The following is a 14,794-nucleotide window of genomic DNA, read 5'->3' on the forward strand; positions in this document are numbered from 1 at the left end:
GATGTGCACATGGTTATCAAGAAGGTTGGTGGTTCAATTCAGGGCTGCTGCAGTCTGGATTCAGTATCCTTTGGCAGGACACTGAACCCGGCTCACTGGAGTGTGAATTTGAGATAGAAAGCCCAGAAAAAGTGTTTGTATGAATGGATGAATGAGACATCTGGTAGAAAAGTACTAAATAAGAACCGCCCATTTACCCTTTGTTTTCCAAAACGGGGACGAGTTCATTTCAAAAAATATCTCCCTCCACACTAAAATGTGCATCAAATGCATTTTAAAAGAGCATTGCCATAACAAAAGGTGGTGATATAAAACAAACCATTAAGAAACGATATGCAAAGTTTACAATAATGATCCTTGCATGTGTGGATGCAGCCAAAGACAGAGGAACCTGCTGACCACGATTCATCCTTTAATCCCCAGATTAAAAATTCAGATGATTATGAATAAAATTAGAAACTTTTTGTCTCAGAGTGACACTGAAAAAACAGTTAATGTATTTTATTCCTTCTAGGCTGGACTACTGTAGGTCCTTATTTGGCTGAAGAAGAAGAAGAAGAAGAAGAGCATAAAAAGCTAAAGTTACAGTGGGACAGTGACTTCCAGCTCAGACTGACGCCAAACGAAGAGCTTCTTAGAAAAGGTAAGATTTAAGCACGTCTACAAAACTGTATCATCACTGTACCACGTTCACTTTGAAGATTTATTTTAGTGATCATTATGCAACACAGATGGCAAATGTTCCTGTGATCTCTTTATGCTGGTAACTAAAATGTGAATGAAGATATAAAATAAATACCTGTTCATGGCGAAGTATGTAACTGATGTATTCTCACCATGAAGTAAACTCTCCTGCTGTCTGACCATTAGCTCCAGACATGTGTTGACACTGAGCAGTGAGTTGTTGTCTCTGCACCAAACTGCACAGCTGTACGATGAAGATATTCTCACCATGTCTGTGAGCGCAGTCATGGCTGTTCAACATGAACAGGAGGGTGCTGAGTGCACGACCCTGGGGGGCTCCAGTGTGGCCCTAGAGGGGAGGAGCTGTGATTACCAGCCTGTTTGACAGGAAGTCCAGTATCCAGTTGCACAATGTGTTCCTGAAGACCAGAGTGACGAGTCTGCCAGTCAGCTTCACAAACAGCCAGCTGAGAGAGAGTTTGTTATATTTCAGATGTATGAAGAGAGAGTGCAGGGCAGTGAAGACGACATCATCTGTGGCTGTATTCAGCTCGACGACAGTTATTATTAAAGCTAACGCCTACTGGTAGATCAGCCCAGTAAATACGGTGTTTCTGTGTTTTCACTGGTTCATGAATGAATGAATAAGCTCTTATTCAACAATGGCACCAACCAGCTTATCCAAATCTACTGATGCTGTTGACTGGACTGTCAAAATCGAGTCAGTTCTATTTTTACCACCAGTTTTTAGCACCAGTTAACGAATGTTTTTAGATGTTAAAGAATTCAACAGAACTTGTGGTAAAATACCAAATATAGAAATGTACCACATAGTGCCATTTTCTGTATGAAGCTGCTGGCTCTGTGGACATGAGGAAGATCAGTTTGAGATATTCTCAGATATCTATTGTTTGCAGCACTGAACTGGTGTCCCTGACTTGACTGAAGAAGGTGGGATAGAGTTTTATCCTTAATGGGGACGATGTTCAGGAAACTGGAAGTGTCAGCAGGTGTTCTAAGGAGCTCGGAAAGAAAAGCGTCCGGACGTCTTTCAGTTTCTTGAAGACGTTTCATCCGAGAAGCTTCTTCAGTTCTAAGAGCGACTGGTGGAGCGTCCCAGATTTTAAGCCCTATGGGAGTGTCCCCAAGAGGGTCGTGGACCCCCTATTGATCCTCTGCCTAATCACATGAGCAGTACTAGAAAAATTACCATTCCTGGTGCAACTCTGTAAGCCTTAGTCTTCTGCAAGAACAACACATTTCACAGCTGTCTGTGGCTGTTTTATCATGTCATCAATACTTGCATGCAATGTGGCAGCTGAAAGATCCACAGTAAACACTGGAGTGGAGTTTGAATCTGAGGCTGAAGAAGATGAGGAGCAAGACGGTGCACTGCAGTGTTCACACTGTGTACACTTCTCTGTCTCACTCACCTTCCTGTGAACTCATCAAAATAATGCAGAGCAACAAAAACTGCAACCTGGGGCAGTCCTTATTAAGGGTTACTTACTGTGGACTACATCTCAGAGTGTTCATATTTAATATCGCTGATGCTGGGATTCTTATATTTACATAACACAAAACTAAGAATCAGCTGGACAGGAAATGTTTGAAAGGCTGCCTGAATCATTAAAGAAGGGTCTGATGTGATCAGCACCTGGATGTGAGCTGATTGTCAGCAAAGTTTCCTTCACTTTGTCTGGAGTCGGTCTTGGCTGTTGAATCATAGAGAGTGATGGATTCAGGATTTGCTGATTGGGCATTTTGTGACAGAGAAAAGTTGTTTCATTTATTATGTATCATGTATTTTTTTTTGTTACATCCCCACGATGAAGGTCTGTGTGTGGGGACTGGTAACAAATGGGTCCAGAACAGAATGAAAGGAGAACAGACAAAAATGTGTAGTAAATAAGGTAGTTTCTATTATCGAGAACCTTAACATAAAGAGCCAGCGTTTTACCAATAACACCAGAAAAAAAAAGAAAAAGGTTGCAAAAACAAAGAACACAACAACCAAACAAAAATCTCCACACCACGAGGAGGCACTTCCAGGGGCCCACAAGCTCACCCTGTCACTAGCAGCAGCTAGCTTTACTGTGTTGAGGCCCACAAGCCCACACTACTCACGTGAAGCAGCTACACTGCTTCCACAACTCCACACTTCAGGCAGAGAAAACCACTTTCACACATCCAGTTCATCCCCAGCTTATATGACCTCAGAGAGGTGATTGCTGACTGGGCCCAGGTGGTAAATGAGAACGAGGCCAATGAACAGCAGCTGTGTCCTGGGGATAGAGGAGCGAGAAAGGGTGGAGCAAGAGGAGGCGGAGAGAGAACACCACACCCACACAAAGCAGTTTCAGTTTCAAACTTGGTCGTCAGTCTGTGGAGGTGACCATGGAGGTTTTAACAGACATGAACAGACCTGATCTGATGCTGAGGCTGTCAGAGAGCAGCTCAGGTGAGACCAAACAAAGTTTAATAAATAGATTTTCATAATTTACAATAAACTTGTTTAAACAACTTCTAATCAACAAACATTAAAATAAAGAGGAAACACAACAGACGTACAAAAATAACTTTGCATAAATCATCAGAGCTGAATCCAACCTTTCTCTCTGTCTCTGTCTTGTTCTGACATCACTGGTGAGAATATTTGAATTCATCAGCTTTTGATCATCTTAGACGTCACTCAGCTGCACGTCCTGCTGAACATGTTGTTCTGATGTTGAAGCAGCACTGCACAGCATAAAGTGATCAAACAGCAAACATGTGGACAGTTAGAGGATGATTTTATATGTCAGCATAACATAATTCATTTGAATTCTTTGTGTCTCAACAAGGACGAAAAACTGAAAGAAGTTCAGAGCTTGAAGGTTGTCAGAGCCTGACGGTAATCCCTTCCATTCATCCATTTATTCCTAAAGTTTCTTTCTTTATAAACATGTGTCCTTATTGACTAAAGTGACTGTCCTCTGCAGCAGGACTGCAGTGATTGGACTAAACTTGAACCTGAGGTGAACAGTACAGATGCAGACGAGGCTCCAACTTACAGGTAAATCAACTTCCTGAATGCTGCAGCACAGCAAACTGGAACTACAGGAAACAGTTCAGCTTTGGATTTATTCCCAGAGGAAATTCTTCATTTTGCATCCAATTCACACGACTACTCTCTGTGTTTCCATTCACTCTGTTGTTCCTTCATGAGTGTGTATTTAATTCCTGTTTCAGCCTTCAGTCTGCAGCAGGACACTTTGAATGCAGAGTCTCGGGCTTGCGCTGGGTCTGTAAGGGAAAGACCAGCTTTCAGTACCAGTTCAGATCTTGGGAGGGACACATGGAGAGGATGGAGAGCAGACAATACATGCCTGCAGGTCCTCTGATGGACGTCACAGTCACTGCTGGGAAGTTAAATGAAGTTCACCTGCCACACTGGATCTGCATCGGTAAGAGGACATGAAGGGAGAATTTCAGATGTTTGACATTTCTGACAGTGAGCGCACAAACTGTTATAACCTGTTCTTCTCACCATGTTTGTGTTGTTGTGTTCTCCTGCAGATGACATCCCTGACATATTGGACACGTTTGCAGTCCTTCACATAGATGACTGTGGAGATGTTGTGGAAAAAGTGTCTGAGGTCACACCAACACATGTCAAGTTAACTGAACCGATTTTCTCTCCGAGAGCGGTCCTGATGAAACTCGGCGTTCCTGTGAAAATCGGCTGCAACGTGTTGATCTATCAGACCAACACAGCTTTCCTCACACTGCATGTTTATCTGATCCCACGTGATCCTGGGCTACAGCAGGTTGTTACATGTTTCACAGTATGATAGGCAGAATTCAGAAGAATGAATAAATGAATATATAAAACTGACTAATGTGTTACATGGCTTTTTAATATCTTTGCACTTTATTCTTCACAGGTAATGAGGCAGAGGGGAGTGCCCCATGGATACAAAGCTATCCTGAAGCCAGATCCAGAGAAGTCCTTGAAAATTCTTGATCGTTTCACACTAACAGCAGATGTGGATGGTGCAGAAATCTGTCCTGAAGTATGGTTTGAAATGCTTTAATTTCTTTCCAAATACATATTTGCATAATAGGCTGAGAATAAATAGTCCAGCTGTCGTCGGCAGCCTTCATGCATTTTACTGAGCAAAGAAAGGATTCAGTAAATATTCAATAAGAAGAGCTGATCTGGAAGAAGTGAACATGATTTACTGAGAATGAAAAATGAACTAATCTATTTGGTGATTTAACGCTGATGAACCTTGATTGCAGATTGGAATCCCAGCAGTGTTAGGATTTAGGACAGGACCCCCCAAAACAGTAAGAGCAGTCTTACTGTGGCAGGGAAGTTTGACTCTGTAGAATGAAAACACTATTGTTAGCTCAAGCATGACCAAAGCACAGAAAATGAGTGTAATATATTATAATAAATAGGATATACTAAGTGATCGTAGCAAAAAGAAGGTTGGGAAGAGTAGGGAGAGGAAAAAGCAAGCACAATAGAGACTGAGCCTACATCAGAGGCTGGAGTCCTGGATGGTGAATGGAGAGCAGACAGAAGAGATTGAAGTCTGATGAAGCTCAGAGAGTGAAACTCTTGTTAGCAGGAGCAGAAACATGACAGAAGATACAAAAGGCTTTGATACACCACCAGCTACATGCTGACTTACCAGGACTTTAACATTTGAGTGACTTTGAACCAGGAAAAGAAAAAAACATGAATGATGAGAGAAAACATGGATACAGGATGATGCTGGAACTGGATCAGATGCATGAACCATAGGCCGGTGCAGACCAGCAGTCCATTTGTGGACGAGAGAAGGTGGAAAGCTTTGAGAACCTGCTGAAGCTGCAGCTTTTGAAATATCACTGTGGAGTAGTAAAGACAGAAATAGTAAGTTACAAATATCCATACCATACCTCTCTCTTTCCCGTTGCTCTTTCTTTCTTTAACAGGATTTAAAGCTCAGATATCCAAGTGGAAAGCCAAATTTCTTTGAAGTTTACACTGAAAATCCAGATGGAAACGTCCACCTTAAACTCACATCAAAAAAAGATCTTCAGCCAGTATGGACCTGTACAGTTCGAAAAGGTTAACTTTACATTTTCAAATTTATCATCACTTTATTGTATTGACTTAAATGAGTACAATTACATGTTAGCTCAACATTGTCAGTAAGCTATATGTAGCAGCAATCTTCGGTCCTTCTTTGCCGCTTCTGCAGGACGTACATTTTCTGACTCGTCCTTTTCTAAGATAGTTTGTGTCTTATTCTGTAGGAAGAAACAAGGCGAATGTAAAACAGGAAACATGTTATTTATTCCATGCAGAACCCAAAACTACAGAACAGATTTCTCTGGTTGGAGCCCCGTTGACATTTTCCTGATATTATACCTAAAACAACTGTAAACAGTGATGGTCAGAAAAGTGTTGCTTACTTGTCTAACCTTTCATCACCACACGGTGGCCCAGTGCACACCGTTTTATTACACCTACCAACAACACAATAGAACAAAGCAGGATGAATTTCTAGAGCGTAATATATTAAATTACAACATAAAATATTGAAGATTAAAATGAGAAACAACACAAATTAAAGATCATAACAAAATACTTAAATATGGCCGATGGATTGGAGTAAAGTTTCTTTAAAATTTTATATTTATACGTTTTATGTTCCTTGATTATTTTCAGCCGAATACCAAAGCACTGATCAAGCACAAGGTAAGATATTTCAAATTATTTGTATAATAACTGCATTTAACATTTTACAGTAGTGAGTTTTCTTTGGTTTAAATCTCACAAGTTTACCAAAATGTGTTGTTAATCCAGAGACGTTGCTCATCCATGCCATAGCCCAATTCTAGCGCTTATTGACTCCACTGTTAATTGTTGGTCGTATTTCATACTGCTGCAACTTGTGCCTGAGGAGGAGAGGACTTCATTTAGAATTCTGAGAATTGAAATCAGGGGTGCACACACTTTTTCAGCATGCGAGCGACAAGTCAAAATGATTTACCTTCTATGAAAATGCAAAACATATATTTATTTATAAACATATGGAGTATTCATTCATGCATGTTGCATAACTGTATGAACCCATATTACACAACTCTGTACATTGTTTGATATTACCTTACTCTGATGACTTGCACTGAATGGAATCAACCAGGGATGCACAGTCCAGACGGTAGCTGCTGATAGTCAGCCTCAAGTACACTTTCAAATAATCATCAGTCATGGTGGAACGGTATTTAGACTTAATAGTCTTCTGGGAAAAGGCTGACTCACATGAATAAGTGCAGCTGCAGTCAAGGAGGTAACACATTTCCTAATGTTGGGGTACTTTTCCTCTGTAAGTTCCACAACTGTCCGTTAGCCCTGCACTTAAACTGGATGTCAGCTTAGTGTCAAAATCTCATCCTCTATTTCAGAAAAGTTCTGGTGAAACAGTTTATAATTCACCTGTTTTTCTTCATTGGTTTATTCGAAGACTTCTCTCCTAAGCCACTGTGAAAACTACACAGCATTAACAAAATAAACACTCAACGTAAGACACAGCACCTAAAATGACACTGTACAAGAAAACAAAGATAAAATCAATAAATACCTTGTTGGCTGCATGCTGCAAAAAGGGAATTACTCACCATTCTTCTGAGGGTTCCTTATAAGTGTCTAGTTAAAGTCCATTCCACTTAACTTTCAATAAAGAGCATTACGGGCTCATTCTTGCTACCTGCTTGCAGGTGTTTTCTTAGGCTTCCAAAAAGGAGACAACAAGACTTGTAAGCAGGCTTGACCTTAAAAATAAAAGCACCATAACTTGAACTACATAAAATAACATCAATAATGTACAGCTTAAACAATTTACAGTGATGACATGGACCTTGACAAGATAAAGAAATGATCTAAATTATATAAACAATATCATCATGCCAACAGCTACACAGTGTTTCAAATTTTGATGCGAGTGAATCAACCTCTGCATCTTCCCAAAAAGGGTAGCATGTGAATGTATCGACTGGCATCCATTATCTCTTTCATGTGGAGCAATTTTGCGCATAACGCTTGTTGGTGTATTATGCAGTGGTAATTGAGGAAATCCGGAATAACATTGTCCTCCCTGCACCTGGCAGTGAATCCATTTAGGTGGCAAACCATCCGTGGTGATGGACACCAATTTGTATACTGGGAGCCTGGTTTTCCCAATACATTTATTGAAAGACTGAAAAATGTTTGTTTGCTCGCATAATGAAAGTTAAAAAGTTAGAACAATACATTTGTTAAGAAATTAAAAACTTTCCTTGTTATTTATTAACAGCTGCAGGATCCTCAGTGGGAGCAGCTGCTGCCAGCTCTCTGTTGGATGGTAGGTTCATCATTATTAACTGTGCTGTCTTCTCACTGAATTTTGAGACTGTTCTCTTCCTGAGTGCATAACATACTGACGATTTGTCACGGCCTGAGACATCCCTCAGGAACACTTGAAGGTCCTGGCGGTAACCGACGTTCCAGCCATGTGTTCTAGCCCTAAACTTAACCGTAATCCTAACCCTAACCTTCGGACAATGCACACATTTTATTTTAATTTGGCCAGCGACGCATGTGCACAGCCTGAAGAAGGCACAATCCAGCCGAAACGTAGCTACAGCCATGCGTCAGCACTAAAGTGTTTTTGTTTGTTATTTTTGTTTGTTATTTTCAGGGGGGATTTCCTTTGATGTTCATTTACATATTGATTTACTGGCCTAAAAATTCAAACTTAAAAATTGGACTATCATAAATCTAAAACCTAAAAATTGGATAATTTATGGATAAAAATAGTTTAAAAGCCTAAAAATTGGAATTAAAAATGACACAGAGACTAAATTCAATGAGTAAAGACATATTTTATTAAAAAACTGTTAGAAACCTAAAAAAACAGGACAAATAAAACACAAATTCTGCAAAATTAAACATAATTTGGTACTTACCTGAACCTGAAAAAGAAAAGGACGGTACTTACCTTCATTTGGACCTCGGGGGGTGCTGTATGGGAAGTACGGGGTGGCAACAACGTGACGGGTCTTGGGGAGGGTCATGGTATGGCCCGTGCACTACTCCTGCCCTCCTCGTGCAGGGAGGAGTTTCATTCCCCTATTCCTAACCTTCGGACAGTGCACATCTCTATTGAGAGTCCTTCAACAGCCACAACTTCACTTTTTTTCTCTCACTATTTTTGTGTGCTTCTCGCCTGAGGAAGACCAGATCTTGGCCAAAGCGTCGCAGCATAAGCACACGCTTCTTGAGTTTTAATTTAGTTTTAATTTAAAGGAGGTCTTAGTGTCTCAGCTGGAACCTACAGCTCAGTATAATGCAAAGCAGGTGTTAACCAGCATGAAGCGCATTTATCTAATATGCATGTAGGATAGGAAAACAAGCAGGTCTGTGTATGCCATAAACGGTGGGAGAGCTGGACCTGACATACACCTCAAAATGCTGCCGTTCCAGAAACAATGCTAGAGATTCATTTTTAATAGTGATATAATTAATTTGGTGTTCATTGAATTTCTTAACACATGTGCACACAGGATGATCTGTGCTGTGGTTGTCTTCTTGCAGCTGTACAGCGTGTGCACCATGAGCTCTGGTATCAACCTCTGGTTTAACAAAGTACATCCCATAATTCAGTAGCTCATACAGCCACCTTTAATAACAATGATTTGAAATAATAGTTTTCTTGACTTTACCGGTCTCCCACATCATTGTGGAAGAACTCTGATCCTCTCTTCTTTACAATGTTGCTGCACTGAAGGAGCAGCCAGTATGAAAGAAAACGGTGACACTCAGAAGTCCAGACAAAAGCACGAACAGGACTTGACAGGCCAGTCAGTAAAGCAGTCACTGTAGGCATTCGTTTATGCACAGATCTCTTAAGGGCCCAGTCATGTGAGTCATGTTAAGACTGTGTTGTGTTCACACCTGAACGCTCCACAATAACAAACTAATTGTGAATTGTGCAGGTACTACTAGTGCTTTCAGTTTTGTGAGGACCTATTTATTTCATGCTTTAACAGACGGAAGATCATTGTATAAGTGGTACTACCTTTATAATTTCTTAATGAGTGTAAAACATACTTACACTACTTCCTTCTTATGTTTTTGCATATTAGTCACAGTTACACACTTCAGATCATGTCTGCAAAATGTAGTTTTCAAATGTTGAAAAATGTTATCCAGGCCTGTACATCATGAAATGGAGGAAGTGAATAAAACAAATGAATCATTAATCTCATGAATTATTCTTTCATTGTAATTTATTTCCTTTTTTTCCAGGCAAACACTTTGTGGATAAACACAGAGTCCAGCTGATCCAGAGGGTCAGCAACGTCGCACCTATTTTAGATGACCTTCTTGGCAGTGATGTTATCAGCCAGGAAAGTTATAATAGCATTATGGCTCTGCCTACCTCACAGGACAAGATGAGGACACTCTACAGTCACCTAAATACTGAAAGATGCAACGATATCTTCTATAAAATCCTTTTGGAAAATGAGAAACATCTAATCGATGAATTCAGTGCAAAGTAAAACATACAATGGTGAAAAAAGCTCTTTAGACCAAATAATCTACCTGAGCATAGATTCTGTTGGAAATGTCAGTGTGCAAGGATTTTATAAAACGTTATTTTACACTTATATTTGGTGAGATGTTTATGGTATGTGGGGCCTCTCCTGATCACTGAGCCTCTCATTCAGTTTCAAACTAGAAATGTCCCTAAATGTTCATGTAAATGTGCTGTATATCATGCAAAACAATCACTGAAAATACCAGATTTCCTCCTCCTAACAAATATCAAAATGATCACAACTATACTTTTTGTGAAGATTTCTTATTTTATACATTTGAATGTGAATTAAGTTTAAATTCAAAAATCTTCCTTCACTAAGAATTTATTTTGGTGCTTCATTCAAAATGTTTTGTAATTTGAACTATTAAATAAAATCTTCATTTTTACCATAAGCAGAAGAAGACTGGTGGATATTCTGAATAATTAAACTATATAATATATAATCTCCAGGTTTCCTAGTTCTTTGCTAATATGATGAAGACTGAGGATTCAGGGGTGTTTGCAGGATGTTTCATATGTGGTAGCACAGCTGGGACAATAACATGACAGGTCATCATAATATTTCATCATAAATACATAGAGAGAAGCAGGTTTTGTATTATGCACATATTTCAATCTGTTTGATTTTTAAAAATATATAAATAAAATATCTTGTCATCCTGCTGGAACCATCAGAAGATGGGTCAGAATCAGAATCGTGTTTATTGGCCAAGTATAGTATAGTACTAATCTAAACTTATATACATAAAATACAGAAATGAAATGAGGTGGAATGAATACTACAGAATGTACATAAGGTGCAGTTGCAGTCTGGCAGTGGGAGCAAAGAAACTGTTCCTGTGTCGGGTGGTCCTGGTCTGCAGGCTTCTGTACCGTCTGCCAGAGGGCAGCAGATCAAAAAGTCTGTGTCCAGGGTGTGAGGGGTCTGTGATGATTTTCCCTGCCCGTTTCCTGGTTCTTCAGAGGTGAAGGTCCTGGATGGAGGGCAGGGGGGCGCCGATGATCCTTCCTGCTGCCCGTACAGTCCGCTGCAGTCTGCTCCTGTCCTGTTTAGTGGCTGCACCATACCAGACTGTGATGGAGGAGCACAGGACAGACTCAATGACCGCAGTGTAGAACTGGATCAGCAGCTCCTGTGGGAGACTGTACTTCCACAGTTGTCTCAGGAAGTACATCCTCTGCTGGGTCTTTGTGAGGATGGAGTTGATGTTGGTCTCCCACTTCAGGTCCTGGGAGATGGTGGTACCCAGGAACTTGAAGATCTTCACAGTCGACACAGGGCTGTCTGATATGGTGAGGGGGAGCAGAGTTGAGGGATGTCTCCTGAAGTCCACCGTCATCTCTACAGTTTTAAGAGTGTTCAGCTCCAGATTGTGCTGACTGCACCAGAGTACCAGCCGCTCAACTTCCTGCCGGTATGCAGACTCATCACCATCCTGAATGAGGCCAATGGCAGTGGTGTCATCTGCAAACTTCAGGAGTTTAACAGCCGAGTTCTTGGAGGTGCAGTCGTTAGTGTAGAGGGAGAACAGTAGTGGTGAGAGGACACATCCTTGAGGGGCACCAATACTGAGGGACCGAGTTTCAGAGGTGATCTCCCCCAGCCTCACTTGTTGCTTTCTGTCTGTCTGGAAGCTGGTGATCCACTGACAGGTAGCTGGTGACACGCTGAGCTGGGAGAGTCCACTGTGGTCTTCCTATTGCATTGTTAGTAAGATACAGATGAACATGTCAAAATGCTTTCCTTAGATCCAGGTGAGCAGAAGCAGCAACTGGTTATGTTGGTTGAAGAAGATGTTATCAGGAACAGTGGCTTGAAGTTTTTGTCACTTGCTTCATGCCTGAAGTCAAAATGGGGGGTGCCAGGGGGAGCTGGGCGACAGCTGTTTAATCATGTCTCCTCTGTTAGAGCAGCACACCGAGAGGCTGAGAGTCAGAGAGCAGAAACAGCAGCAGCAACACACTGAAAGACTGCAGTGTTAGATGCCTTAGTCAGGTTCCTCTCCGGCACCTCCACTGCTCCCCTCGGCCCCAGGAGTTACTCTGTACCAAATGGTGGAAGACAGCGACCCCCAGGATACCCTAGAGGTCTTCAAGGCACGGAGGAGTGGTCGTGGCTCTCAGCCTCCCCACAATGGCAAGAACTTTGTTTGAAGTCACTACAATAAAAACTAGAGGTGTGCAGATCGATCCAAATAGCGATAGTATCAATACCAACACTAGTATTGGTATCGGATCGATACTAGCACCATTGGATTGATACTTTGCTTTAATCCTTCATGTTCAGTATGCAGCCCGCTGAACTGTGTTAATTATTTCTTTCTAAAAAAGTAAACCTCAAACATAAACTATGAAAAATGTCCATAGAGACAGAATAAATTACATTCCAGGTCTCCAAAAACCCAGTTTCAAAACACAGGAAAAGCTGAAAGGTGTGTTTACTTGTGATAAATAACTATTGTAGAAAGTAATAATCACTGTGATAAAGTGGTGATTAAAATGTGTTCAGAATTCAACATTTTAAAACAATTGAGAATTTATCTCATAAGTTATTGCACACTACTCTCCCCCAATTAGCTGCCTGAATAACTTCAAATTATTGGCACTGATATGGGCAATACTGGCCCTGTGTTGACTTGGTATTGGACTGATACCAAACTGTGTAGCACAGCACTACTGTGAATGAGGGAAAGTGTGAATGTTGAATGTTTTTCTTGAAAAGTAGGTAAGTATACATACAATGGGGCCTCATCTTTCCTCAGTACTCAGCCTTAACACCAGCTCTCCACAAGGCTTTGTACTGAGTCCCCTACTGTACACTCTGTACACACATGACTGTATCAGTACCCACCCAGACAACACAGTCACTAAGTTTGCAGATGATACCACCGTGGTGGGGAGACGAGACGGCATACAGAGCTGCGTTTCAGAGGCTGTCGGATTGATTGGTGTGCAGACAACAACCTGGACCACCAAGACAAAAGAGCAGGTAGTCGACTTTAGAAGGAGGAAGTCAGAGCTGCAGACTGTCAGCATCAACAGGGAGGGCCTGGAAAAGGTGCCCAGCTTCAAGTTCCTGGGTGTGCACATAGACACAGACCTCCAATGGAGCTCAAACACCTCAGCGGTTTTAAAGAAGGCCCAACAGCATCTCCATTACTGAGAATTCTCCAAAAAATGGACCTGAAGAAGGAGCTGCTGATCGTTTCTACAGTTGCTCCATTGGGAGTGTGCTAACATACTGCATCTGTGTATGGTACTCCAGCTGCACCATGGCACACAAAAAGGCACATCCTCTTCCCTCCCTGATGGACCTGTACAATGCTAACAGCTGACCTGACTGGCTACATCCCTGGACTTTTTGGGGGAACAACAACAACAACAACAATAATAATAATAACAATGTGCAATAAAACATACACTCATTCCTTTTATTCATAGATTCATTATTTTTATTTCTTCTTTCTTTTATTAAGTTGAGATACTGTGTTGTGTTTTCTTGTTTGTGTTGTGTGTAGTTCCAAATGCAGTGACAAGGTGTTGTCTCTTATCTCTACATGTCAAACGACAAGATATACATGTTTAATAGCGTCAGTTAACACACAGCTTCTGTTTTTTTCTTATTTCTACATGATATATTTCATTGTTGCGACTTTCATCCGTAAATAAAGCCGCGGCCGGCTGAGTTGGTTGTGTCCCTGTGACGCGCCTCCAATAATCCATAATGAGTCGTACTTGTACTTTGCGCATTTATTTTAAGAACGAAACAAAAACAAATGTTTGCGCTTTCAATCAATTAACAAATAGCGCATGGATTAACTGATGTGCCAAAAGATGACGGTCAACAGAAAAGTTTGCCCACAAACCACTCACCCAACAACCCCTGCTGTGAACACCGAGATCAGGTAAATAGACTGTGACCACACCCACATGCCATCACCGGAGACACAGGTAAGGCTATACACCTGTGCCACCATAACAAAAAGGCAAAACATAAACATTGACTTTGGCTCTTACAATACCGGCCCCTAATTATTATCTTTTAAATAATAATTACATAACAATCAAGTCTTACATCATTTGCTTGTTCATAAAACATTTCAATCGCCCTTTAGTGCAACATGCATCAGTACTACTGCTTGTGGTTCACCATTTGTGAAGTTAATAACCCATAAATAAAAGGAGTAGGTCACTTAAAGATTATCCAGTCAGTCCAATATGTTAAATATTCTCCGTTTCCTGCAAAAGACAGACTTTATTTATAGGTCTGTTTAGGAATCCAGTCTTTGTCTTGATCCGAAGATGACGAACAAATCCCCTTTTGTCCTGGATTGTCTCTTCTATTTTTCCAGTTATCCAGGAATTCCGTGGTGCGGAATCATCAACAATGATCACAATGTCCCCTGGCATGAAGTTTCGTTTTGGGTTGCACCATTTCTGTCTTTGTTGCAGTTGTGGAAGATATTCTTTAATCCACCTTTTCCAGA

At 40.9% G+C, this 14,794-nt stretch overlaps 2 protein-coding genes across 3 annotated transcripts in view; both read left to right on the plus strand.

The window, feature by feature from the left end:
* The window catches only part of LOC146509132 (uncharacterized), a 34,663-nt gene extending 24,012 nt beyond the window's left edge, over positions 1-10,651 (plus strand). The window contains exons 16-25 of one of the 2 annotated variants that reach the window (XM_085176964.1): positions 515-643; positions 3,528-3,577; positions 3,666-3,739; positions 3,916-4,130; positions 4,243-4,493; positions 4,611-4,739; positions 5,653-5,788; positions 6,392-6,421; positions 8,019-8,066; positions 10,013-10,639. In XM_085176964.1, the coding sequence (XP_085033090.1) occupies positions 515-643; positions 3,528-3,577; positions 3,666-3,739; positions 3,916-4,130; positions 4,243-4,493; positions 4,611-4,739; positions 5,653-5,788; positions 6,392-6,421; positions 8,019-8,066; positions 10,013-10,266 (1,316 nt within the window). In that variant the 3' untranslated portion in view covers positions 10,267-10,639. Of the gene's footprint in view, positions 1-514; positions 644-3,527; positions 3,578-3,665; positions 3,740-3,915; positions 4,131-4,242; positions 4,494-4,610; positions 4,740-5,652; positions 5,789-6,391; positions 6,422-8,018; positions 8,067-10,012 lie in introns of both variants that reach the window. The other variant, XM_085176965.1, reaches the window with a different exon arrangement.
* The window catches only part of LOC146509133 (uncharacterized), a 47,459-nt gene that overhangs the window by 2,937 nt on the left and 29,728 nt on the right, over positions 1-14,794 (plus strand). The window lies entirely within an intron of this gene.

This window comes from Neolamprologus multifasciatus, chromosome 11 (genome assembly GCF_963576455.1).
Source record: "Neolamprologus multifasciatus chromosome 11, fNeoMul1.2, whole genome shotgun sequence".
In the NCBI taxonomy this organism is placed as follows: domain Eukaryota; kingdom Metazoa; phylum Chordata; class Actinopteri; order Cichliformes; family Cichlidae; genus Neolamprologus; species Neolamprologus multifasciatus.